This window comes from Falco biarmicus, chromosome 5 (assembly GCF_023638135.1).
Source record: "Falco biarmicus isolate bFalBia1 chromosome 5, bFalBia1.pri, whole genome shotgun sequence".
NCBI classification, from domain to species: Eukaryota; Metazoa; Chordata; class Aves; order Falconiformes; family Falconidae; genus Falco; species Falco biarmicus.
Window position 1 is genome coordinate 729,455 of NC_079292.1, and position 27,003 is coordinate 756,457.

The following is a 27,003-nucleotide window of genomic DNA, read 5'->3' on the forward strand; positions in this document are numbered from 1 at the left end:
CACCAAATGTTATTTGAAAATGAGTCAAGTATGGCTGACAAGCATTACAGATAGAAAAACATGTTTAGGAAAACGTATCTTTTGAAGCTCTGGCAATCTAAGAAAATCTTAAAACCAAAAGCAATGTTACTATAGAAGAAATCAGCATCTCCTAACTTTTGCCTTAGAGATTTACTTACATCAGAAGTAAGAAAGTATGAATTCCAGTTGCAAGAAAAAAATTACCCCAATCTGTCAGCATTTTAAGCTTCCTCTTGAACAGATTTTGCATACCACTCTCATTCAGTCTCATTCACATATTGGCTACACCCATAGCAGTAAATTCAACCGTGCCAGGATTAAACAGGTTCCTGGATCTGGCACGTGACCATCTGTACCCCTAAACTGTTAGCACAGTCACCAGCAAGTTTTGGCCAACAACTAGTTTCCCATATAATCTCCAGCCATGGCTCAGGAGAGGCAGTGTTGCAGAGACTACCCTCAGAGGGTGCTGGCAGGCAGCCCCGTGCTTTGGGGAAGGGGAGCCCTTCCCAGCTGTGAGGCAGGCTGTCCCGTGCCCGATGGCCGTAGTGCCCAGGAACGTCACCAGGCACCTTTCACCGGCTAGCATGGATGTTACGGTTACGTCTCATGCTGGAGACTGAGACAGCTAGGATGGTAAATTAAGTCCTGAGTGTCAGTCATAAACATTTATTGACCTTGTACTCTCAGCGGAGCAAGGCAGGCATTAACATTAACATAAACATCAGGGGAGCAGCGTGGAGCAGCTTCACACACAGCCTCTCTGCAGCAAAACCAGACACGTTTTGCTGATCCTTGAAGCGAGGCCAACGCTAATCAGAACGAGCCTCAATGATAAAAATTTGCCTTCAAACTGACGAGACCAAGCTCATTTACATACTTATATTTACTTTTCTGAGGCCAGTTATATGTTTCTCTTTCCACACCCATACTCTGTTTCTAAAGCAAATCCAGACCATTCTGGGGACAAGCAGTAAGTGACTGGGATGTATCAGCATTTGACTCTGACGGAGGGTGGAAACAACAAGTTACTGGTTTTCCACTTCTTATGCTTTTTTGGCATTTACTTTCTTAAACAATAATGCTCTACAAACATCTGTCATCAAGTACATGTTACCGACCATTGTGACAGATAATAATCCTTCACGATAACACAGTAACCCTACTCAGTGCCAGTTAATTGAAAAGCAGACCTCAGTAACCACTCAGAATAAAGTTTAGAAATAACGTATATTAGTTCTAATGACAGAAATTTTCTGTCAGTCACTTTACATTTAAGCATGAATCCAATCAAATACTCAGAGTTGTTTCACAACTGAAATCCCATTTCTCCATTGCATTAAAAAACAGTATCAGGCTAACTCAAAACTTTCCAGTTACTTCTGAAGAATCTTTTTGTACTTGGCTGAGTACCTGCACGTTACTGCTTAATAGTCCTACTCTGGTACTCTGTGACTGCTGCATATTGTAAACCATGTATATAACATTACACAACTCAGACATTTACTTTACTAAATGTAAATAAATCTCAATATACTACTGAGATCCAGAATAGTGAGAAAGAGGCTGCCTACTCTCTATCACAGGTATCAGCTGATGCTGCCTTTTCCCTCAAAACAACCCAAAATGTAAAAACCTCATTCACCAAAGAAAATCCATACAAATTTCTTCATGTCCCAAGTGTACAGCGGTCCATTGCTTTTGGGATCAAACCAGTGAGTTCTCTCTCATTTTGCCTTTTGGTGTGTCCAGTACCAGAGGTCTTTAATTTGTGAATCAATGTCCTGCCGTTTGAGGATATATGACAATTATTTGAACCTTGGTGTGGTGACCCCAGTTTTTGAGGCACTTATGTCTTCTCTTTAATCTTTAACTTCAAAATTCACTTCTATTACTGGGTTCTTAGCATTTTAACTTTGAAATACATAAAATATACCAAGTGTTACCTTATGTTTTCTTAAGAAGGTCGGGGAAGAATTCTTCAAAACACCAGGAAGGACTGTGCTCTCTGTACAGTGCATAAAAATTTCCAAGTGGCTTACACTATACAAACCTGATAATCAGGAAATCCTACAACCATTGCCTAGGGTAAAATCCTAATGAGAAGCCAAGCCTCTACCATGAGCTGTGGGCAAAGGACAGAGTAGTAGCTCTCTCAGAGCACTGCCCACAGCCTGTGTTTTGGCCTCCACCTCATTCATCCACTACTATAAGATGCAGATCACAAGTCCAACCACATTTAGTTAAGGGAAAAAGAAAAGATTAAAATTCTGTTTCCTTCCTCCCTCATTACACCCACTTCTGCTTCTCCATCTTCTGAGTGCTTCCTCTTTATGATTGCTCACAAGTCTGACAGTGGGAAAGATCTCCATTATATCATCTCTCTGCAGCCTCTTGTCTGTTGGAAAGATCCCTTTTTTTAGACAAACTTTTCTGAAACATTTTACGCCATAAAATACAATATTCCATATTTAGGAACCTTTCCAGTCACAGGCAGGCACAGCTCCCACTGATTTTAGCCTTATCTACGCTAACCTCAGGATAAAGCTGCCTCAAGTGATATGGCCATGCAGATTCTTGCTTTGTCTGTATTTCAAGAAGACATGAGATTGCTCTGCTTGTGCTCCACCCTGAATGAGAGCCCTGTGCTCAGCAAGGTGCCACGGCTGAGATGGTCACCCTGGCTTGCAGTGGAGCTAAATGTGCTCTGCCATCTGGAAGCAGAGTGAGTTTGTGTTTGCCTAGATCACATAATCATACCGTTATATATCCACATATAAAAATGTTTAAGATAGTTTGATCCACCAGACACTGCCAGCATAATCACCCTGACCTGCTCTGAAAAGCAAGTGGGCAACCTGATTTTTACAATTCTGCCTCTGCAAACTACTCTTTGCTCGTTTATTGGCCAAAAGATACCAGGCCAGTTTGTCTCTGACAGTGATGCCTTATGCTGGGAGGAGGCAGCAACAAACAGCCTCCACAAGACAAGTCAGGAAGGACTGATGTGGGACTCTGACTGCAATTAATAACGACAGTCTGACAGGATGACTGTAACTGTAAGGAGGAAACTAGTAGAGGTCTCCAGGTTCAAAAAGTAGGAGAATCACATCTTTTCTAAACAACTGCATTTTCATGCTCCCAGCACAACACATTTCATCTATGTGCACTTGGTGGGTGTGTTAGTGTATTTCAATCCACCCACATGCCAAGCTGAACAGAAATAGCACGAAAGTAAAAGAACATACAGTACTTACATTCAGGTAACTGAAATCATCACTCTAAAAGTGGAAAGAATGCAACAAAACCCCCAACAATAAATACTGTTCGAAATAGTCCTGTGCTGGGAAGGGAATAGACTAGATGACCAAATGCGGCCCTTCCATCTTCAGTCTCTACAAGGACAAAGGATCTTGCAATTTATTTTTCTGCTTGCTGTCAAAAGTACACATCTTGTAAACTTTCAGAGCTTTTAACCCTATGTTTCATTACTTGTCTCCACAAGACATCCAGTTCTAAGTATCAGTAAGACAAATAGCTCTATCAACAGGCAAAGCAAAGCACAGTAATACCAAAGTTTCAAGAAAGAGATTTCTAATTATGAGAGAAATCACAACATTTCAAGGGCATTTTAAATTCAGCTCAGTAAATGACAAAATTACAGGTAATCAACTGGGGAAATGCAGTTTAGTCTCACTTCCAATCAACAGGTGACTATCATTTTCATTTTTATATAAATAAATCAGAAATCTGATTTAAAGTAATAAATGAACAGAATCAAACATTAATTTTAAACACCTCTGCAATCAACCAGGCATCTTTTCCAAAACTGGACACCCAAACCTTATTCACTTCTTATTATGGAAGATTACTGCAGAGTATTACCTTAGAGCAGTGGTCTTCAAAGAGGGGTGCATGCACCACGTGGGCTATGCAAGGCAATCCATGGGAGTGCAGGAAGAAAATATCAAAACTTCAATAGTATGTGTATGTAATTTATAAATAAATAAATACACATATAATGGGGGTGCATGCTCAGAAAGCTTATACTGATAGGGATGCATGATCATAAAAATTTAGAGACCACTGCCCTAGTGGTTTCTGCCATGCAATTACTGCTGCCGTGTCAAAGGCATCTAATGAAGATGTTGGTGAGATACAAGCTCTCTTCTACATCTCTTCTCAACTATCAGTTATACAAATGGGAAAAAATTTCTCTAGGAGGCAGATTTGTGAGCACCTATCTTTTGTGTAGTAGCATGGATTCTCAAAAAAACCCCAAGATTACTCAACTTTTTCTTTGTTTTCAGGAAATGCAACTTTAGTGGTTTCTCATTAATCTCCTCCCTCCACCGCACTTATTGTCAGCATTTGATGAAAGACAATTTTCCTTACGTGGCCAGTTAAACACGAGCACAACATGTTATATTTGTTATATAGACGGGTTATTTAAGGTATTTGGAAATGGGAATGGATGACCCCTCTGGAAAATTCTTAAATCAAGGAGAAAAGTTAGTGCTCTTTTTTTATCTGGGCTACCTCACTTGTATAAAAATGTGGCTAGTGAACAAAATCCTACTCAGTAAGCAGTCATATGTGCAAATGCAGATTAGGGAAATTTTGCTCTTATCCAAAACACAGTGATCAGATTTGTTAATCTCTGTTCTAATCTGGAATGAGAAGAATGGAAAACTTGCCATTTCTGTAATCATTACGAAGATGTTTGGGCTGCCTGATTTAGGGAAAATCTGAATAAGAGTCAAAATAATAACAGCAGAGAGAAAATATGCCAAGCATCCCTCCTCAGCATCACCTAACAGAAGACAGGATGGGTGGTGAGGTTGAAAGGTGATACTCCTAAATTAACAGATTTATTTTTTTTTTAATGTAGTGCAATGTATAATTATCCCTTCAAACTCTGTATAGTAAGAACATCTGCAATTACACTGAGTGAAATTAGGACAATAATTCTGAATGCTTCATGGCATACACCAACCACACCAAGCATCAGGCAAGGGGTTAGCTAAAGATTCATCCAACAGCAGAACAGATCTACCTACTGCTCACGGAGGGATATTTATATCTTCTCTGAAATCATCTGAACTGGTTGAAATATGAATAGGTCTCAGGCACAGCAGTGGCTAGTTCTTGGTGTGGGGAAAGCTGAAAACCAAAAGCCAGCAATATGCAAGGTAACAAGAAACACAAACATACATTTTGGGTTCACAGGAAGAGGCTATTTTTTCTTATTTGTTTTTGCTTTAGTACTGTATGTACAGACTACTAGATGCTGCTTTAACTTAAAGGTAATATCTTCGAGTCTTGAATAACGTATTTCTTGTTATTTGTCCTATCTAAAGCTAACTGGAGAAACAGCGATGAAATCTTAGTGAATTGCAATTGCTTTTTTTGGTGAAATTGAATAAATAAAAACCCTGACATCAAAACGTCTTAACATTTTTAGGCGTGCCCATTTCAGTTTTTCACCATTCACATCTACCTGCAATATTACAACATTAAAAATAACAATTTCTAACGACCCTTAAAAGCCCCCCTCAACCTTTCTTCACTGACAATTCTGAGATTCTTTTGTTTACTTTTAATTTGGAAGAGAATTGAATTGTGTATTCCTCCAGGAAATTAAATTTCCATCTTTAGCACTGCTCTATATAGCTATCAGAAATGAAACATCTGAGCGGAAATGTTACATGGTCACCCTCCTCAGCTTTAGAAAGCTATCATTGGAGGCCGGATTGCAAGATTGAATTAAGATTGCATTCTTGGCTACACCACTAAAACATAATGAAACAGTGCTGTCTGATATAGCTCTTTGTTCTACACATGGTACACATTTCAGGCTCAATCTGCCTGCCCCAAGATAGGTACAAAAGAACAGTTAAGACGTTCTAGATTATATCCACGGGGCTGGCAAGCATGGCACAGGGCAAGTGGGAGAGCCATGCCCTTCTGGAGAGGCAGCTGGAGGCTCGGCATGATATTTTAGCACTCTAAAGATGGCACTACACACCTATGCCACTGGCAACAGTGTTGAGCCCTTCCAGTTTATCGTTTTGTAACATGTCTATCAGTAAGGAAAGGGAAGGGAAAAAAAAGTTAAAAAATGTACCTGTTTATATTGTTTACAACTTGTGGGTATATTCTTGAAGGACATTCATGTTCATTCTGCCAGTTTGACTAATTCTGTCACTTAGTTTTTCAAAGTTTCAGGTTTTACTTTCAGTTGTCAAATTCGAGAGGTTCAAGGGCTCAGGCTCCCTCTTTACGCCCACATTCTTTTAGTTTCAGGTCAGCTAATACAAACCCACAAATCATATACCTGTCAGCTTATTTCTACATATTCTTTTTTTCAGGGTTTCTTAAGAATTTGCCAGCTGGCTTACCACAACATGATGTAGGCTTTAGAAGAAGCTACTGGCCCCATTCAAACCCTAACAGAGATGCTGAGCACAACAGACCCTGGTCCTTTCACAGTTACAGCTAATACGACTTTTTTTTTTCCAGTTGAATGCCACTATTTGACAATGCACTCCATGACAGACAGAGACACAAGTGTAGTATTTTGTACTCATGATGACTCTTGTGACCTACTAAAAATCCTGATTTCACTCATGAGCAAATTTCACTCTGAAATTATGAAGCCATGATTTGGTATCTTTAAAAGGAAGAGCCAACTTAAGCACTATGCTCTAAATATATAGCAAAATCATGTAAACATATATTTTTATTTTAAAAATTTAAACAATCTTTATGATCTTATTGAGTGCTTCACAATGCAATTAATCCAACAGACATGGCTAACAAGGTACGTGTTATTGAATTTCAATGTTTTTAAAGCTATGCAGAGATAGCAAGTGTATGAAAGGTAAACAGACTCTATTCTTACTTAACTGCTACAATGTTTTGTAGCCAATTGTTACAAAAAACTGTTAGCAAGTATCTCTTTAAATGAACCATACCGTAAATTAATCTCAATGGAGTCTGAGTTTGCTCTCAGAATTATTGTTCCAAGTGAAAATCTTGTTTACAAATACAAGTAGTTAGCAATTTCTTGTGGGTCTGTATATTGCAAAATTAATTAAAATATCTTCATAAGAAAAGAATCAAAAATTCAGCAGCAGACTTCCTGAGAAAGTTGTTGACCTTAAAAATTATTCATTTTTTTCATATGACTGTACTAACTATTTCCTTTTTTGGGATCCTTACCCAAAGGATAAGGCTTTGGGGTTCCTTCCTCTATTCAGTTTAACACTAGGTAACAGTGCATGGCAAAAGTCTGGAAGCAGTGACAAATGCAAACAAAACTAGGGTCAGTTAAATACACAGCAAATAATAAATACAGAGAAAAAATGCCCAAAATTTGTTGCAAACAGTGAAAAAATTTATTTGAGTAGACCAGATTTTAATACCATAAAGGTGATGTATCATGTTACCGATGGTATATCAAATTTTGGTAAATATTAAACTGAAACAAATTGTCTTAATTTTACTTAACAACCACCATTTTCATGGTTTTTTTAAAAAAAATTAATATGGCAAATTCAATTTGGAGTTGTACAGACAAATTTTACGGCTATCGATAAACTGTGTTTATGTGAAGGCAGGATTTAACTGAAAACCTTTCCAAACACAAGCCAATTTGAAGTTTTTTGTCTACCTAGCTTGCTTTACTGTTATGTTGTAAAACTACAAAACCCAAAACATTGTACACAGAAACCCATAAATTTTTAGAAATTTAAAATTACTTACAAGCTGCTCAGACTTTACACCATAGAGCTGAACAGTCTTTGCCACATTTTTTGCCACAGCTAAACTCAGGTCTTGATCAACAGCAGCCACATTTAGCTCACTGGAAGCAAAGATTACAAATCTTAATTAATAACTAAACAGTGCTGTATTTAATTGATAAAGAATTAACTACGAATACCTAGTTAGATGGCATGTCTAGAGAGAGTAACACATACAACCAAATTTTTCTAAGCACTGTAATTCAGTTTACAATTTAACAAGTCATTTGGGAATTTTATGTGCAGTGTTCCTATTCTATTAAAAATGAGCAAAGTTTAGGAATGACACTTCAGTATGAAATCACTATTAGTAAGCCATTCAAAAATATTGACTGCAATTAACTACATTCAAGCTTTGGCAGCAGCCTTCAAACATTACAGGTGAACACACAGTCATTCAACTCTGGAATTACATGAGCTGTGCAGAAATACCCAGGGGACGCCTTAGCTTGACACAACTAATAAGCTGTGTTTTAAGCAATCCTTTGTAGTAACAGAGGCCCCAAAGGAATGACGGGGAACAAATGGAAGAAGGAAAAGAATTCCAAATAATTTTCACTATTTCTTGTTTGTGGAACCCCCCAGATCTCCATCAGCTGGGGCTGCATTCATAAATGCTCTTACTGAAAACAGACAAGCACTAGGACCACTGTGTTGCTAGTGATGAGATGAACCCCTCCCAAGAACTGAAGAGCCACCGGGCACCCTGACATAGCAATAAACTGCTCCAAGAACTCTGCAAGGCCCCAGACACCATTGACTAAAGGTCACTCTGGAAAACTCTGCTGAAATTTCTAATTTTCATGCCATTTTCCCTTCTCCTCTGCAAAGAGCAAAATAACATCAACAACCACACCAATAGGCATGTTCTGAGCATCTGCAACTCCCAGTCACAAGCGCAGTGTCGGTATTTAGTATCACACATACACACCCTCACATGCTGTGAATACTGTCCATCATTTTCAGACTATATTAAACAAAGTAGTCCTTACCAAAACTTCATGAGGGAAAACATACCACTGGTAATTTAAGCACCTCATTTTACAAATTCTACCTGGAGCAGTCATCTTTATCTAACGTCCTGCTGTTTCACTCCAACAGAATATTTACATCAGGCATTATCACTTGCAGCCAACTATCATTTTGCCTTTGACACAGTCAGAATAATTAATATATGAGGCCTTTACAATATGTGTGAAGTTTCTCTTCCTGATAGTTTATAAGCCTGGACAGTAAAACTTAAATTAAAATTTCAGTTATTCCAGAAAAACAAAATACAGAGAATAAATAACAAATAGCAAGATTTATAATAAATTATAAATAAAGAGGTGATTAGCCCACTGTATTTAGCATGGGTGCAGCCTCCCCTTGACTACTGTGTGCGGTTCTGGGCCCCACAATTTCAGAAGGACGTCGAGTTACTGGAATGTGCCCAGAGGAGGGCAACAAAGCTGGTGAAAGGGCTGGAAGGCATGTCCCGTGGGGAGCGGCTAGGGACTTTGGGTTTGTCTAGTTTGGAGAAAAGGAGGCTGCGGGGCGACCTCATTGCTCCCTACAGCTCCCCGGGGACGGGGAGGTGGAGAGGGAGGCGCTGAGCGCTTCTCCCTGGGATCCAGCGAGAGGACACGTGGGAATGGTCCAAAGCCGTGCCAGGGGAGGTTCAGACTTGACATTAGGAAGCTTTTCTTTACTGAGAGGGTGGTCAAACCCTGGGACAGGCTTCCTGGAGAGGTGGTTGATGCCCCAAGCCTGTCAGTGTTGAAGAGGCATTTGGACAGTGTCCGTAATAACATGCTTTAGGTTTTGGACAGCCCTGAACTGGTCAGGCAGCTGGACTAGATGACCGCTGTAGGTCCCCTCCAACTGAAATATTCTCTTCTCCTCTCCTCTTAACCCTGACTTAATTTTTACACTAACCAGTTTTATAACTAAAGAGTAATCAAACTTCTACTGATACGGAAGTGTCATTCCTAAAATTTTAACTTATGAGAAAAGACATGCTGAAGATTACATTTTGCAAGGTATTGCATGTGCATACCTGGCTATAGTTTTAATGATGCTGTCAAGCTCGTCAGAAGAGGGTGGATTCCGACCTCCAGGAGGGAAGACAAGATTGATAGGGTCAAAGAGTCGAGATAAGGATTTTGACAAATAAGCAGCTTCATACTGTTGCAGTGAATCTTTCAAGGCTTTTTCTGGACTGTGGACATAAGACAAAATTACTACATTTTAAATTACATGGTAACATTGAATCTTTCTAGACCATACAAACTTTGCAGTATTGAAACTGGTTTTTCTCTCTGCTCTTTAAACATATGCACCTGAATAATTTTAATACCTTGCTTTTCATTTGAACCACGCAACTAGTCAAGGGAGCCATTCTGTATAGTTCAATACAGTACTTAGCACTTTCTGTAAGACCTATGTGGAATCCTTAATTCAAGGCGTTCTTGAGACAAACAGTACTAAAAACATCTGCAAAATATCAGCAAGATATCCAAAATTGCAGTGAAAGACCTTTTCCACATAGTTAATGAGCAGATAGCTTGTACTCGGGGTTATATTTTTCAAAAAATATATTTCCTGGGATACATATGCATACAGGAAGATTCAAATAGAAAGACTTCTAAAATTTACCCTTAACAAGCTTCAGTCTTTAGTGTTTCTATTTGTGAAAATGAGCACTTTCAAACATTTTACCTCATTGTCAGAAGTCTGGTGAACTTTTTACTTTGCTTTCATTGAAGTAAATGATAAGTCTCCCACTGACTGCTCAGGAACATATTTAAGCCAATACAAATCTCACATAAAATACTCACTTTATCTTACAGAAGTCTAGAAGTCCTAATAGACTTGATGACCATGTTTCCATTTGATCTTTCTGGTATCTACCACTCAGATCATGTTTATTCTATGATGTATAAATATAAAAACTGTGAATCATAACAAACTGAGCATTTGTCACACTCCAATGATTGCTGTATCATTAAGAGAAAGCTACTGCTGTAATTGCAACACACACAAAACTGAATTTTCATCATTCCGCTTTTCTTTTTCTCACCCAAAGAGACAAAAAGATAAAACTAGTTCCAAAGTCAGGGACTTGTGTGAAAGACATGACAATCCAAGACTGTTAATTATATAACCTAATGAAAATCCTACAGCTCAAAAATAGTATTAAAGCAGTAACTGCTGGAGGAAAAAAAAAGCCTTCAAAATTTTTCCGCTCTAAGTTCTTAAAAATACTGCTCTCTTGCAGGGTGTAAAGCTTTCCATTTTATTGCCTTAGAGTTCATAATACATACTCATAATCTTGGGTTTTCTGCATGAATATGTCCTGTGTATCTTCTTCCATTTGTTGCAGTTCAGCAAAGAGATCAGCAGTTCCACTTGTGTTAAAATTCCTCTGAATATTTTGACTGTATTGTTGCAGGCGCTTCCACAAGTCATTATAAAGCCTCAGTAATTTAGGGTATTCTCCTTCAAAAGCTTGTTTTAAAAACATAGAGGCTGCAAAATAAAGCAGTAAGCAATATGCTTTATTTTTATGCTAAGTTCAAAACAATTTTTTGATTCATATAAACAATCTGTATTCTTGCATTTATATCAACAACTTGTATACAATGTAACCCTATCTTTAATATTAATAATGTCATATTTATAATTAACTTCAAAGTTGCATGAACTATCACACTAAATACAGTGGACAAAGCACCAACACAAAATCCACAGCTGAAAGACTGGACATGAAAAACTTTGCACAATAAAGATACTACTCATGGTAGTGAAACATCTGGTATCAAACTTAATTATTCCTACTATCATTCATTTAAGGCCAAAGCATGATTAGAACTCCCTAAATCTAGAAATTTTCAAACAATAGCTTGATGGGGTAAAAGTGTGGGGATGTGCAACTTTGAAGATACCCATCTGAAAGACACAAAGATAACTGCTATGAGCCAGACTCTTCAGAAATCTGATGAGGGGAGCATATACTTCTACACATACTTTTTAAAACAACGTACAAAAATTGCAATTTCTAAACTTGTCAAATAAAGAAAAATCAGCCGTATTTTAAGCCTTGAAAGGCTTGCCACGAGTAACAGGAAACGAAACAAAGGTACAACTGTTCTAGCAACTGATGTTAATCTTGATCTAATATCACTCATACTTTATGGATTTCCCATTACATTAGGGGATTAACACTGTTCTTTTCATTCGTAGGTTTTTCAGGTTCCAGACATCTGTCCCATTTCACCCAGCCTATGCTTTCAACTCAAATATCTTCTGATTTTGAATACAGGAGGATTCACATTTATTAACAAATGCAAAGTTATTTCAGGTCACGAAGCTATGTTTATAAAAACTGTCCCAACCTCACAAAAGCAGATCATGATCTATTATCAAACTCTGTAAACTGCCAGGAATTCCTGTTTTTACATTATTTTCTGATATTGTCTGGTCTTCCTCTGATTTATATGATCCAGAGGTCTGTGAGTGGATTCAATCACTTTGAATTTATATGTTAAAAATGAACATTCTCATGTAGATGTGCCACTTAAATGAAAAAGTCTACTCACTGCAAGCACTGTTTCCCCAAAACTCAGCTGTAGCAAAGTAAAAACGTCATTCACAGTTCAAAAATCCAAATGCTCCCTCTAAACATTTATATATAAAAAATGATTAAAAATCGTAAGTAATGAAATATTTTTAATAACTGTCAGACAAAGTACTGCTGACGAAATCTAAGAGTTCCCTTACTTCTGATATGTTGGTTAATCCCATTAACTGATGTCACAGTTTTACAGTCTTAACACTTGAGTGCTGAAAACAGGTAGCACGTGTTCAGCTTGAACATACAGGATTGCGGCTATCTACATACTGCTGCTAAAGTAGCGTGTAAGGCAAACCGCAAAATTAATATGTTTTAACACAAGATGAATACATTTTCTTTTGGGAGCATCTAGTTACTTAGCAACCACTGAACATGAACCAACCAGCTAGTTCCTCAAAATTATATTGCTGCTATAAAGCCTGGAAGGGCCAAAATTTGAAGGGCCAATGAGATCACAAAGATAAATGGAAATCTTATGCACTTCATTGGTATGTACTTTATACACTGTATACAAACATGAAAGATACGTTTATGAAAGCACCGAACTCACCTACAATCCAATTGCATGCTGCATTAGCATGTACTGGTAATAGTACTGTCTTACGTTTATGCATTATTTATATTTAATATTCCTTGATTGTATCTGTATTTATGTATTACATATATACAGAATATTGTGCATTGTCAGAACCACCCATTTATCTGTATTTAGTCAAGAAACAATTTTGCAGAAACTCAACTTCTATTTAATAAAGGTACCCAAAAATGGCTAAAATCAGGTTTCTATAACTAATCAGTGTTTAACAAGAAAGGATTCTAAGAACTGCTCTTTAAAATCAAAATACTATTTTTGAATTTGGCAAAGCCGTTTCAGTTTGGAAAGTATAATGTATCATTCCAAACATTTTTACCTCTACATTCAATTGCAAAAATACATTGTTGTTATTAGATAATGACTACTTAATTAAGCAGAAAATATTTCTCTCTGAAAATTCAATCATAGTTTAGGAGGATCACCCTGTTTGGTTACAAAACCAAAAAAAGTTCTAAAATCACAGCCTCTTCACTGAGTGAACCACTGCTATAGTTCTAGTAGAGGAGATAATAAGCAAAAGGCTTACTGACATGAGAGATTCAAAATAACTGCAGAATACATCACAAATTGTTTATACTGAATACTTACAGTCTGTTGCTGACTGGAACTGAGAGGAAAGTGTGTGAGTCACTGCAGTCCAAAATTTGTACAAAATGTCAGACTGGCCATCCTGATAGCAAGGGACAAAAGGAAGACAAGTTTCAAAACACGCTCTTTGCAAATAATCTTAACCAATGCAAATGCTTCCAGTCAAAGCTGTTCCACTATCACTGAGAATAAAAACTAAGTAAACAAAGTCCAAGTTTTCCTCAAGTTTAAAGCTAGAAAAAATACTGGAGAAAACAAAACCAAAAGCTTTGGTCTTCTCTCAAATGGAATATTTTCCTTCACGTCTGAGAGAAATGCTCACAGCTCTCTAGGGGCACGAGTGTAGATTGAAGCAGCACACCTCAGGAGATGTGTTAGAAAATCTCTTTGCATTGCAGTGACCTTCACATTCTGTGGGGGTTCTCGTGCTGGCTACATCACAGCAATTATCGTTGCTGCCATTACAACATGCTTGCAAACACCGGCCAGGGACCAAAACCAGCGCATGCTGTGCTGCTTCACACAGAACAGTTGCCTGTTTCTAAAAACATAAAACACATGAAAACGCAGCGAACCTCACAGTTGACTCTTCACCACCTTGTGTCAACAAGGCTTGCTGTCAGAAGAGGAAAGAGGCAGCGTATTCTTACAAAGAGGACACACAAGAAACGGCAGGCTGTTCCCTTACTCCCCCCATGATCTCGCACTTACACTCAAGCATTAAAGCATGATTTTGTTTTCTGTCTTTTGCTTTCTTCCTGTCTCTGTGCTCGAGGTATAAAAAATTACCGAAGATGACAATGGGTATCCTGTCATGCCCACTAGTTAGATACTTGGAAGGCTATCCAGTGTTTTCATGGGAAGGGGAAGCTCACTCTGGACAGAACAGTTTTCTTCATTGCATGGTATACAGGTAATGTATTGACCCTACTGTATAAATCAGCCAGTTTGATCAAATCACTATAGTAATGATAATCAGCAAAAAGTGCTCAGAATGAAAAAGTGAAACAGCCAGCAGTGATGACAAATGACAGCAATTCTAAGGATTTTATGCTGGCACTTGGCTGTTTCTATCCTGAATCACTCTGAAACATCCAAGGTTTTATATCAAAGCACAACATTCACAGCAGATAAAGATGGGTTTAAGCAAAGGGCTCAACACTGAAATTGTTGTCAAAGAGGGATGCATTTTCTCAGCTTTCCTTCTGGCACTGCCAGTGACTTCACTATGAGAAAAATGAAAAAAACCCCAACCAAACAACCCTAGTACTTGTTTATAACACAAGTCCTGTTAAAGCGTCAGTTCAACTTTGGCACTCTCCAGCACCACAAAAAGGAGATTAGCTATCAAATATAAAAGTCCAGCTACACCAAATTGAATTATTACTTCAGATGATGAAGGAAGAAAGAATGAACTCTATTCCCTTGCACTGGCAACAACATGCGAAGTCATGAAGGTATTTAGAATGTCATCCATTAATCCATTAACAGGGTACCACTGGATGCCATTTGAAGATCTGGTCACTGGAAGATTGCAAGTTCAAGCTCAAGTTTCAGTTCCAAAACTATCACCTTAAAGGACTGATATAAAACCCGAAGATCAGTCAAAGGTACACTGAGACAATAAATAAATAAATAAGGACTATCAGATAGAATGCTTTCATAAATTCTGAGATTAGATGAGGAATTTATCCAACCCTACTCTTGATCTCTAAAGATATTCAAAGAAAGATAAAAATTATGGGTCATGTTAAGAATCTAGAGAGAATATCTTTTATGCTGTTGGACTAATACTTGTAAAATGTATGAGAATTAACACAGAATACTAAAATAAACTGGGATGACAGAATGTCATTTTTGACTGCTTGAGGATCTGATGGATTTAGAAACTGACATGCCTTATTTTATAGCTATGTTTATATTTTCTGTAAAATTGTACTTTATTTTCATAAATGGGCAAAGAAAAATTACAGTATCAGACAATGATTCAAAAGGTGCACCGCATAAAGTATCTTTGGGTTTTTTTGTAAATTTATTACTATAGCATAAACATGAAATTACTCAGTTCTTCACTTCACAGTTTCACATATAAAACATGAAAATTACCATAAAACAAATGGCCTTTCACATCAACCGTAAATTAATTAGCTTTCATATTCTCTATCCCAACCTGGAACAATGTTTGCCTATTCAGCACGGTAACTCAATTCAATTTCTAAATAATCTAATGGAGGTAGAAAAATACTTACAGAGCACTTTCAAACAACATTTCTTTCGTTACTGTAATCAGCATCTATACCTCTGTCACAGTCTCAGCATAAAAATACAATGATTAAAGGGTCTTGAAAACAAATTTGCATGTAGTCCCTCCACATTGACATTTCTATCTTAATTGTCTGATTCAACATGGTGACAAATAACAGTACCATCCATGTGACATTTAATTTTTTTGTGAAAATACGTAACTTTTAAATGTACCTATATATATACACATATATAATATAAAGTCAGACATTTATACATACATACTCATGAAAATATCTGCATAGTAGCCACAGCTGTACCAATTAAACCTCTGCCCATTAGCTTGTGTCTTCTGACCCAGGAAAACGGTGTTCATTAACTGTATCAGAATTTTGTAGTGAAGGCAGCTCTCATGTTTCAGCTAACCAACTGTATTATGTATGAGCAGAAACAGAGGGGAAAAGCTGTACAGAAAATTCAAATAACATTTCACAGCAATTGACTACTCAGTCAAAAATGTTTAGGTGAAAAAATTATTAATGCCCCAGTTTTGGACCTACTAAAACCGCCATCTACAGAGTCATTACTGGTTGCTTCTATAATGTGAGATACGGTATTTCACTTTGTCCACTGTTGAGATGCAGTCTGCAGTCACTCTGGAGGTGAAATATAGCTGTTGATTAATAGCACACAAAAGACCATGTAAGAGTTTGTGGCAGGAACTAGAGAATATTGTCGCCTACGCATACACCAGGGGGTATTTACGTGGGTGGGCTGTAGCTACCAGAATGGGAATACAGCATTAGATACTCCTGCTGGAGTAAAAAGTGCCATATGCAACCATGAGTATCCAGAAACTATTTATTTAGTCTAAACCTGTAATTTCTTTTTGCTTACATATTAACTCAAGATATTATTTTTTAAGTCCTTTTAAGTATCTAACCGCTAATTTTTTAAAATATTATATTCTAACAGAGATTACATCTGTGCCTGTAGATCACAATGGAAATTATACTTTCACTGTTCAAAATATAATGTGCAATTCCATTTGACAATAATCAATAGCAGAAAATGACACACAAAAGCGTAGCAAAAGGACTGGTTTTCTCCAGCTCAGCAGGAAATCAAAGGAATGTCCTCTCCATGTACTGGACAACTTCTTCAAGGACTTAAGAAGATAGGCAGGATGAAGGTGGAAGAGGAAAGGGCAGCACTACTTGCCTGAAATGTACACAGCCAATCTACTGGCTCTTCTTATTTTAATGGAAAGTTTATAAGCCTTCCCCTATGCTTCATATAGCACTGTGAGCAACATGCCACAGTATCAGAAAGTAACTAATCTTTTGGGCCTTTTGCTTTCAGAAAATGTCATCTAGCTAAACCTGCATTCTTGTCATCTTCCCATCTGTACAGTGTAAGGAAGGAATTTGGTCCTCCTCTACAGTTATACCAAATATCCTAACTGGCAGACAATGTATGGGAGCATCGGGTATATCCACAGTAGTGATTCAATGTGTAGAAGGGATTCTTCTTGCTGCAAATCTTTCTTGTGTCTGTACTTGTCTTGCAGATCACACTGAAGTGTGCTAGCAAACTTATTCAAGGAATACACTATCTCATCATTAGCTTAAAAAGAACAACTTCTGCAATTAAATAGCTTTTTGCAGCATATCATCATATTTTTGTAACAAACCCCACAAGGATGTACTAATATTTTTATCAATTAATATTCTGAGACTTTAAATTGGGAATTTTCCATTTCTTTTGCTTCTGAAAACGAAATAAAACTGAAAGATGTTAAATTACTTACACCCCCTCCAAAATAAAAATGCTTGCTTTGAAATCTAGTCACAAGCAGATTAACATCTTGTGATACAATCCCTTGTAGCAGGAGCAGCTGACAAGATGAGTAATGAACTGCATCCGATTATCTTTTCAGCTCTGTGGCAATCATTTTCCAACAGCTTCCTATTCCATAACCAACAACACTGGAAAAAGGTCACCATTCTGTCACATTCCCCCCATCAGCGTATGTGTTTAATAATGCAGAGAACACATAAACCTTTGGAAATTAAGAGGTCTGGTACTGTTATCTGGGGCAAAAAACTGTTTCAGGTATATACTGCATATATAGAAATCCTACATAAAACATCTATATATAATTTAAGGTCTCTCAGAAGGAAATCATTATACTTCAGCATGTAATAGAATGCTGTTTTCTCCTTTCCTGCAATATGTTCTTTCTCCAACAAAAGAACCTTAACTGTAATTGATGGTATCTGAAACTCAGGACAGGCAAGATTCAGTTTGACATATAAATATTTTCTCTGTTACGGAATACAACTGAATTAAATCTATGAACATTAATTGCAAGCAACTGTAGGACTATAATGGGAAAACATGATTTCCCCCCAAAAAGCAGATCCATTTAACTCAGCATTTTTTAATTGACGTTACTATCTGTTCACAGCTTTATTTTGATCTCACAGCTGAGAAAAATCTGCACATAACTCATACTTTGCACCACTACAAAATGTTGGGAGGTTAAGATCAGCCACAGAACTGGCTATTTTTTCATAAAAATCTGCTTTGAACATGCTCTAATACCTAAACTACACTTACATAAACTAATAATCTACCAACCCAAACTGGGAATTAAAAATCCTGGCGCTGCTGTTCCTGTGCCCAGTGACCACTTTATTCCCCAGAACTGATACAGCTCAGCAGGCACTCAAGCGATTTAGCAGCAGCCCCTATGCAACTCCTTAGGCAGTACAAGACAGCTTAGATCTGTCTTCCTCTTGTTAATTCTTTGCTTTCAGAAACGAACTGAACAACTGCCCAGTAACATAACTAGGGCAACCCCCTGGCGTTCCTGACCTGCTGGAGAGCTGGCCAGAACCAGGGGAATAGAACTATGCTTTTGAAAGACATAAGCACTCAGCTACTTTTGAAAACGTTATTCCTATGCAACCCACTTGCATCTGTGTAGAGTAAAATAAAGAAACACAACAATCAGATTCCAGTCTGGACCATCAACTATAATTTTACCCTTTTTCATACTGTTTAAAAGTCCATAACTCAGCCACACATACTATTCACATAGGAATTACTTGCTCATGGAAATTACACACATAAATCAGGCAAAATATGTGCAGCAGGCTAGACCACAAGTGGCAATGAAATTTCTCAACAGGAAGGCTCACCTTATTGTGTACATGAACCAGAAAAAGATCATTAATGTAAGTCATAATTCAACAGAGTTCACCCTTATTAGAATAACAGATGCAGGCAGTCTGTTTGATATCCAAGGTATACACCTTATTTACGTGAAATTAAGAATGTGCTTAAGTACTTTGCTGAATCAGGGCCGTAATCACAAATCAGCAAAAAATGTGTTCACCTTGTGTAACTATTTAGTTTCAACTATTACTATAAAGTTATTATTGTCAATACTCTGCACAGACAGTAATACTATGCAACCTCCCCACAACAGAGGGGGTTTTAGATAAAACAATTAAGAATGTGTGATAATACTGCATAATGACAGTGCCAGAAGACATGTGGACAGTGCTAATTCATCCTGCTCTCTGTCCCAGCTCAACGAAGCAAAGCTGAACATAGGCTTATGCATTCTAAGTGAACACAGACTAGCAAATTGTATTTTAAGATAAGGTTCTCTTAAAAAAATCTTTCTGTTGTAAACTAATAAAATTGAGTCTTCCCCCAATAATACAACCATAATAAGTGTGGAAATGTAATATTCCAATGGTAAAAGTTTTATACTTTTAACGCTAGTCTAGGACAAGAAAACATTACATTTAGTAGATGCCAAATTCAAAGCACTGGACTAGTCTTTCAGGCAGAGATTTTAAGCTGCGAGTCAACAGAATCACACAACAATTGAGGTTGGAAGGGACCTCTGGAGGTTATGTGGTCCAGCCCCCTGCTCAAGCAGGGTGTGGTGAGTTGACCCTGGCTGGACACCAGGTGCCCACCGAACCACTCCATCACTCACCTCCTCAGCAGAAGAGGAAGAAGGGACAAAATAAGATGGAAAAAACTCCAACCTTGTGGGTCAAGACAAAGGCAGTTTAACGAAAGCAAAAGTCACACACATGGAAGCAAAAGAAAACAAAAGCTGTTATTCTCTACTTCCCACCCGCAGGCGACGTTCGGCCACTTCCCGGGAAGCAGGGCTTCAGTACACATACTGGTTGCTCCGGAACACAAACATCATAAATAACAAATGTGCCCCCTTCCTCCTCCTTTCTCTTAGCTTTCATATCTGAGCAGACGTCATACGGTATGGAATATCCCTCTGGCCACTGGGTCAGCTGTCCCAGCTCTGACCCCTCCCGAGATCTTGCCCACCCCCAGCCTGCTGGTAGGGGTGGGATGGTGGAGAGGCAGCCTTGGTGCTGGGCGAGCCCTGCTCAGCAGCAGCCAAACCCTGGTGTGTTGGCACCGCCTTTCTCGCTACCAACGCAAGCACAGCGCTGCGGGGGCTGCTGCGGGGCTCAGCCAGACCCAATACACAGGACCACCTAGACGAGGTTGCCCAGGACTGTGTGTAGGTGGTGTTTGTATACCTCCAAGGATGGAGACTCCACAACCTCCCTGAGCAACCTGTGCTAATGCTTAGTCACCCTCAGAGTGAAACTGTTTCCTGATGTTCAGAAGGAACCTCCTGTGTTTCAGTTTGTGCCCACTGCCTCTGGTCCTGTCACTGGGAACCACTGAGAAGAGGCTCCATCCTCCTCCCTTCAGGTATTTATACACATTGATGAGATCCCCCTGAGCCTTTTCTTCTGCAGGCTGCACAGTCCCAGCTCTCTCAGTCCTTCCTCATAGGAGAGATGCTCCAGTCCCTTCATCTTTGTGGCCCTTCGTTGGACTCTCGCCAGTGTGTCCACATCTCTCCTGTGCTGGGGAACCCACAACTGGACACAGTTGTGTGGCCTCACTGGTGGTGAATAAAGGAAGGATCACCTCCTCAATCTGCTTGCAATACTTTGCCTGACGCAGCACAGGATACTATTCACCTTCTTCACCTCAAGGGCACATTGCTGGCTTATGTTCAACTTGATGACCCCCAGGTCCGTTCCTACCAAGCTGCTTTCCAGCTGGGCTGCCCCCAGCATGTGCTGGTGCCTGGGGTTGTTCCTCCCCAGCTGCAGAACTTTGCACTTCTTGTTGAACTTCATGAGGTTTCTGCCAGTCCGTTTCTCCAGCCTGTTGAGGTCCCCATGGATGGCAGCACAATCCTCTGGAGCATCAGCCACTCCTCCCAGTTTTGTATCATCAGGAAACTTGCTGAAGGTACACTCCTGCCCCATCATCCAGATCATTAATAAAGGTGTTAAACAAGACTGGAGCCCATACTGTCCCCTGGGGGACACCACTAGTTTCTGGCCCCCAGCTAGACCCTGAGCCACTGATCACCACCCTCTAAGGCCTCACCATTCAGCTGGGCCATTCATGAGCAACCCTATGTTCATCAAAACCAGAGTTTCACCCCTTAAAAAAAGACGGCTGTTACAGCACATGGTGCAACTGAGAGAGACTGCAGACCCAGCCACCTTCTATGCAACGACCGGTGGTAAGGAAAGGATCCAGATCACTATTCTTTTGTCGGTGTGGAACGAAGAGAGGGGGGGAAAAACACTTCCACTTGCATAATAATTTTTTTTCCAGTAGTCTGTATCTCTTTAGTGCATTGTATTATAGCGTCTATGCAGACAACTTAATAGTGTGAAGCGACATTATTACTCAGCTGTATAGATCTGAAATTTAGATTAACATTGCCTGTTTGCAAGATCACAAGACTATCTTTGTTGGAAAAAACTACATGCTGACAGAATCCATGTGCTAAACCCCTTCCCACTTACTCACATGAAAGTGACTTGATTTCACAGTTCAAAAAGTATAACCCATTTTCACTAATAGCTACTAGTAAGTTAATAAACCACTGAACGATAGTGGGCTGAGTACCAAAACTGTAAGAGCAAAGATATTTGAAGATCTGTATTCACTGTTACTCTACAATAATATTAATGCTGCAGCCCGGAAAACTGCTTCAAAGTCTCCTCAAACATAAAACCAGAATAGCTTACCTAATTTTTACAAAACATACCAAACTACTAATTAACTTTGCTATTAGTGAAATGAAACCTCTTGAGCTCTGTTCTTACTATAACTCTTTAGTATTTGACATCAACTTTAAATTCAAGGAATGAGAATGAAAGTACCCCCCTTATTCAATATTAGGCAAGAATGCAAGAAGATGCTGAAAAGATATATATTTATTTTTACAAATGTCTCTATTTCCGCCACACTGTAAATTTAGAACTTAATGAGTATCATTTCCCATCTGTGAATTATCATATTTGTGTGTGTCTAAAATAGCTATTCTAACATTAAATTTGACCCATTGATTCTAAACTGGCTCCCACTTCATGACAATCACTTCCAACTTATTTTTCCCTGCAGAAATTTTGCTACTTTGAGTAGAATGTGAAAAACATCTTTATTGTGAAGCCTCTTTGAAATGTAAAACAATATAGTGAATATTACCATGAAGCTAGTTGCTGCAGGCTCCTGAAATCAGGCTTTGCATACTAATACATACAGTGTTTTCTATCTGTAATCAAAGGCTCCACCATAAAGAAATACAGAGCTTGTGAATGTTGCTCTAAAAACAGAAGACATTTAAAGGACAGCCTAAATATTTTTTCCACCAATAAAGCAACAATGCAAATTATTTAACAATTTTGTACTGCAAGATCTTATGGGACAGAAATAAGGAAATTATTTGCACTATTTCTATAGCAACATAATTGCCAAATGTTAGACTGTGAACAAAAAGCCATCATCCTCAGTAGTACAATTAATCAGTAAGGAAACAGACAATTCCGAGTGTGTCTTCAATAAACCTTTTCTATCCTCTCAAAGTAGTCGAGACTAGATTTCTTAGAATCACAGTGCATTTAAATTTCTAATGCTGTCCACATTATACAGTGCAGGTGAACAGATGTCAATAAACGACACCATGATTTTAAAAATCACCTTGATTTTTTTGTTTTACTGTAGGGCACAGAACTTCATTATACCAAGTTGATCAGTTTATATCCAAGGTGTAATAGTTTCTAGACTTCCAGCAATAGCGTAACATTTTTAAAAGGTCTCTTTATGCAGCTGACAAAAGAAACAAAACCTTTTTTAAAAAAAATATTACCTTCTTAACTAACAAATACAGTTAAGACTGTGCATTTGCCCTATTAGAATATTGGAATTCTTCAGTGATTCCTCAGAAAACCTAATTTGTAAGGCACAAAAGTACTTAGGTCTTGAACAGTGTCCTATATCTTCAGAACTATTTAAAACATTAATTAATCCTTCCATATTCCTGCAAGATATGCATCAACTGGAAGTAAATGAACTTAGTGTTTCCAAAAGCCAGTAACTACCCAAGGGACCTGACAGCTTTCTTCTATCCAGAGAACTGATTTAGTATGTACAGCAGCAACTCAGACTATGCTTTCACCTTGACTACTACATACACCATCCAAGGATGGAAGGGTGGTTCGTTACCGCGTCCGCTCAGCCTGTAGTTGTTCAGGTAAGATTGACAAGGAAGATGATAAAAGGTGGCACTTCTGGTAAATGCATTTCTTTTTGAATAGCAAGCTGACTGAACACCAACTGACTTAATTTCAATCACCACAGAACTCCAATTTGCACAAAGTCCACCAAAGAAGAAGTGGAAAAGAACAAAGGTCATTATGACCTACTAACCCACACAGCCTCCACATCACCCCTTTTACTTAGGGCTGAACGTTTCTGTCACAGAAACAGAATTAAAGTTCTAGAGAAAACAGAGTGTCATTAGAAAACCATTGCACATCCTCTTACCATCCCATTTGAATTAGAACCCAATTACTTTCAGCATGGCTGTCTGGGCACACTGATCGATCCAAAGACAGAACCAGGACTTTTAACTGGTAAGACCTTTTTGGGTTTTTTTAAGAGAGGTCTCAAAAATCTTGCAACTGAATTCAGTGGGACAATTTGTAGGTTTGAAATAAAGAGCATCTTTGGTATTCTGGGTATCAAAAACCTGCTCATTCACCTGTGTTTAGATCACCACAGAGTATCTTGTCATTGCTTAAATAATAAACAGAAACCACAGAATGTAAATAAACAGAAAGGATGTGCAAGTAATCAGTTTCTGCTTCTACAAAAAAAAATCTGGAAAGTAAATCACATACTCGTAGTAACAGGTGAAAACCAGATTATTTTCTGAACTCACAAAAGGCAGTAACTGGCTAATTTTTCAACTTTTTCCACTGGGATTATTTTTTAATTGGGTCAGCTGAATGTGAATACGTGATGTTAGATGTGAATAATTTCAAAGCAGCAACATCTTTTAACAAGTTTGGACAGGGACGAGAAACAAGGTGAAATGTAAGTACACTTTAGGCAATAAACATTTATATTTTCCATTTATTTTTTTAATCTTATGTAATGATGAGGACATTTCCTTCTATATCATTAACACCTCATATTGCCAGTGTTGACAACTCGGGAAAACAGCCTGCTTACTCACCAAACGTTCATCAGGAGAGGCAATGACAAGAGCCCTCCACAAAGTACATAATAACACTCCCTACAACTCTCAGCTCACTTTCTTACCCAGAGGCTTACATAAATGACAAGGTGTGCAGTGTGCCTTAGCTGCTAACAAGTGGGACATCAGCAGATCAAAGGGTAGATCTGCCCTCTCACAGTGAGTACCCTTCTGCCCAGCAGAGAGACCCCAGCTCACACTTTCAACTGACCATCCCAAAATACCCCTATAAAACTACGTGCTGCTTTTAAGGCTGCTTCTCACTTGGCAGAACTGCTTGTTGATGCCTATGTAGGAGTGAAGGACCCAAAATAGATGAGGATCAGAGATCATTTTCAACTCTTTTACAAGGGGCTTAGAGAGATTCTTATCTCTGATTAGGAAGGTGGCTGTCACAGAAAGATATGTTCTGCTGCGACTGACGCTGAAGTCAATTGCAGTTTAGGTATGACAACAGCTGAGGCAGGATTAGTCACTACACATTGAAAGAAAGGAGCAATAAAGCAGAATAAACCGGAGTAACCTATTAGCTCTCTGAAGGTAAATTAAGCAATTGAAAAGTGATATAAATAACCAGTCATTAGGTGAACAAAAATATCAATTTTACATTATTTAAATCTTACTTGTAATTTTAATTTTTACCCTCAACATTACGAAAACAATAACCCTACCTTTTGAAAAATGTAGAAAATTAAATCTCTATTCACTTTCCCCAAAACTAGAAATCAAAACTTAATGAATTCTGAATTCTTTTAGCCTTGCTCCCCCATTAAAATCTAGTAATTAAAGGCCTTTTTCTTAGATAAAACCACAAAAATGTCCATTCAGTCTTAAAAGAAATTTATTTTTCCTTTAAATATCTCATAGATCTTTTTTGGAAATTAAATCTGTAATTTTAATATTTACAGATTAATAATGAATCTATAGTTCATTACTAGTATGATAACAGTTTTTACAAAGTACTATGAGTGTATGATTTCTTTTCAAAATTGCATTCATTTTATATTGTGCAAAGGAAAAATACCAAAATCTAGATCTGCAAAGGGAAGGAATGGAAAAAAGTGCACAGCAAATTTAATCTCCAGATTCTTCCATGATACTCATGCAAGTCTCATGTAAGGGTATGTCATTTAACTCTTGGCCACATCTACTGGTGGAAAAAATTTGTAAGTTAATTCTGTAAAAGAAACCATGGTGCAGAAAAGATGCGGGTGTTGTCATTGCCCTCCTGTTGAACTCCCGTATTTATAAACTTAACAAGTTCTGTGCCTCAGTTTCTCCATCTGTCAGATTTTTGTTTTCTTTTTTTTTTTTTTTTTTTAAGGGAGAGTTTTTGTGAATCCTTTAACTAATTAGTGGGTTTGAAACTACATTTTTGGATACAACACTATTAAATATTATTGTGGTAACAGGTCATTAGAAGGCCAGAAAGCACATGTTCGAGATCATAATACAAAATTAGAAAAAAATGCAGGCTGTGTGAACTGTGAAGAGGAAGACACAAAAAATGGCCAATGGGAAAAAAGAGAATTATTAAAAAAAAAAAAAAAGGCAAGTAGCTTCCTTGCTATTAAAGGACTTGTGCTTTAAAAAGGCTGGGTCTCCTCCTCTCTTATGCCCCCTAGGATGATACTTGCACTGCAGTAATCAAAACAAGGAAGCAGATGGACAGGCAAAGTGGTACTACAGCTGCTGCAGAAGATGACTACAATAACAATGTTGACATCAGTAACAGTAATTAGTGCACAGACTGTAGAGTGGATGATTCGTTCCCTTATCTTCTGGCGTGGGCATGCTGCCCTACCCGAATGGGTGTAATGTCAGTACCTTTAGTTTGTTTTGTTCATTTGCTCAGTTTATTAATGAAACTGAATACAATAAAGAAAATCAAACTTTTCTCCCTCTCCAGAACACTTGCTGAGGAAAGCATGTTGTTTCGGGTTGGATTAATAAGAGATGAAATCTTCATTAGTAAATGGCAAAACACCAACTTCATACTTATATCTATTTTCAATGTACACAAAAATCCATACTCCCATATAGTCATCTGTACATACACTCGAATTTCAGCAGCATGTAGTACTTGTCTCACCCTGTCTAAATAACAGCTCTACCGTTTGGTGTGACTTCACCCATCTGCAGGCTGCTGCCATACATTTTTCAAGGGACATTAGAATAAATTGTTTAATGGTGAGAAGAGCCAAGAAAAACATTGTGCTATACTGAGCCTTCTCAGGTAAGAAGAAAGCAAAGCATCAGTACTGTCAGCAGTAGCGTGTCATGCTGAGAGTGTTCTGGTAGCATCACACGAGGATGCACCACTACTCCTTAGCTGCCTCACTGAGAATGACAACTGTCCAGCTTAGTGTTATACTACACCAAAACACCTGTTGAAGAGCAAACTAACTGGAAGAGAGAGAATTGTGGAGAAACAGATGGATTTTACTTGGGAAATATGATTTGTCACTGAAGATGCAATCCTGCAGTACGAAGTCAAAGGGAAAGA

The 27,003-nt window shown here is 38.2% G+C and overlaps 1 protein-coding gene across 1 annotated transcript in view; it reads right to left on the reverse strand.

Moving 5' to 3' along the window:
- The window catches only part of COG5 (component of oligomeric golgi complex 5), a 183,358-nt gene that overhangs the window by 36,761 nt on the left and 119,594 nt on the right, over positions 1 to 27,003 (reverse strand). The window contains exons 11-14 of the mRNA XM_056340299.1: positions 13,625 to 13,706; positions 11,132 to 11,336; positions 9,865 to 10,026; positions 7,789 to 7,888 (exon numbers count right to left, since the gene is read on the reverse strand). Coding sequence (XP_056196274.1) covers positions 7,789 to 7,888; positions 9,865 to 10,026; positions 11,132 to 11,336; positions 13,625 to 13,706 — 549 coding nt within the window. The remainder of the gene's footprint in view (positions 1 to 7,788; positions 7,889 to 9,864; positions 10,027 to 11,131; positions 11,337 to 13,624; positions 13,707 to 27,003) is intronic.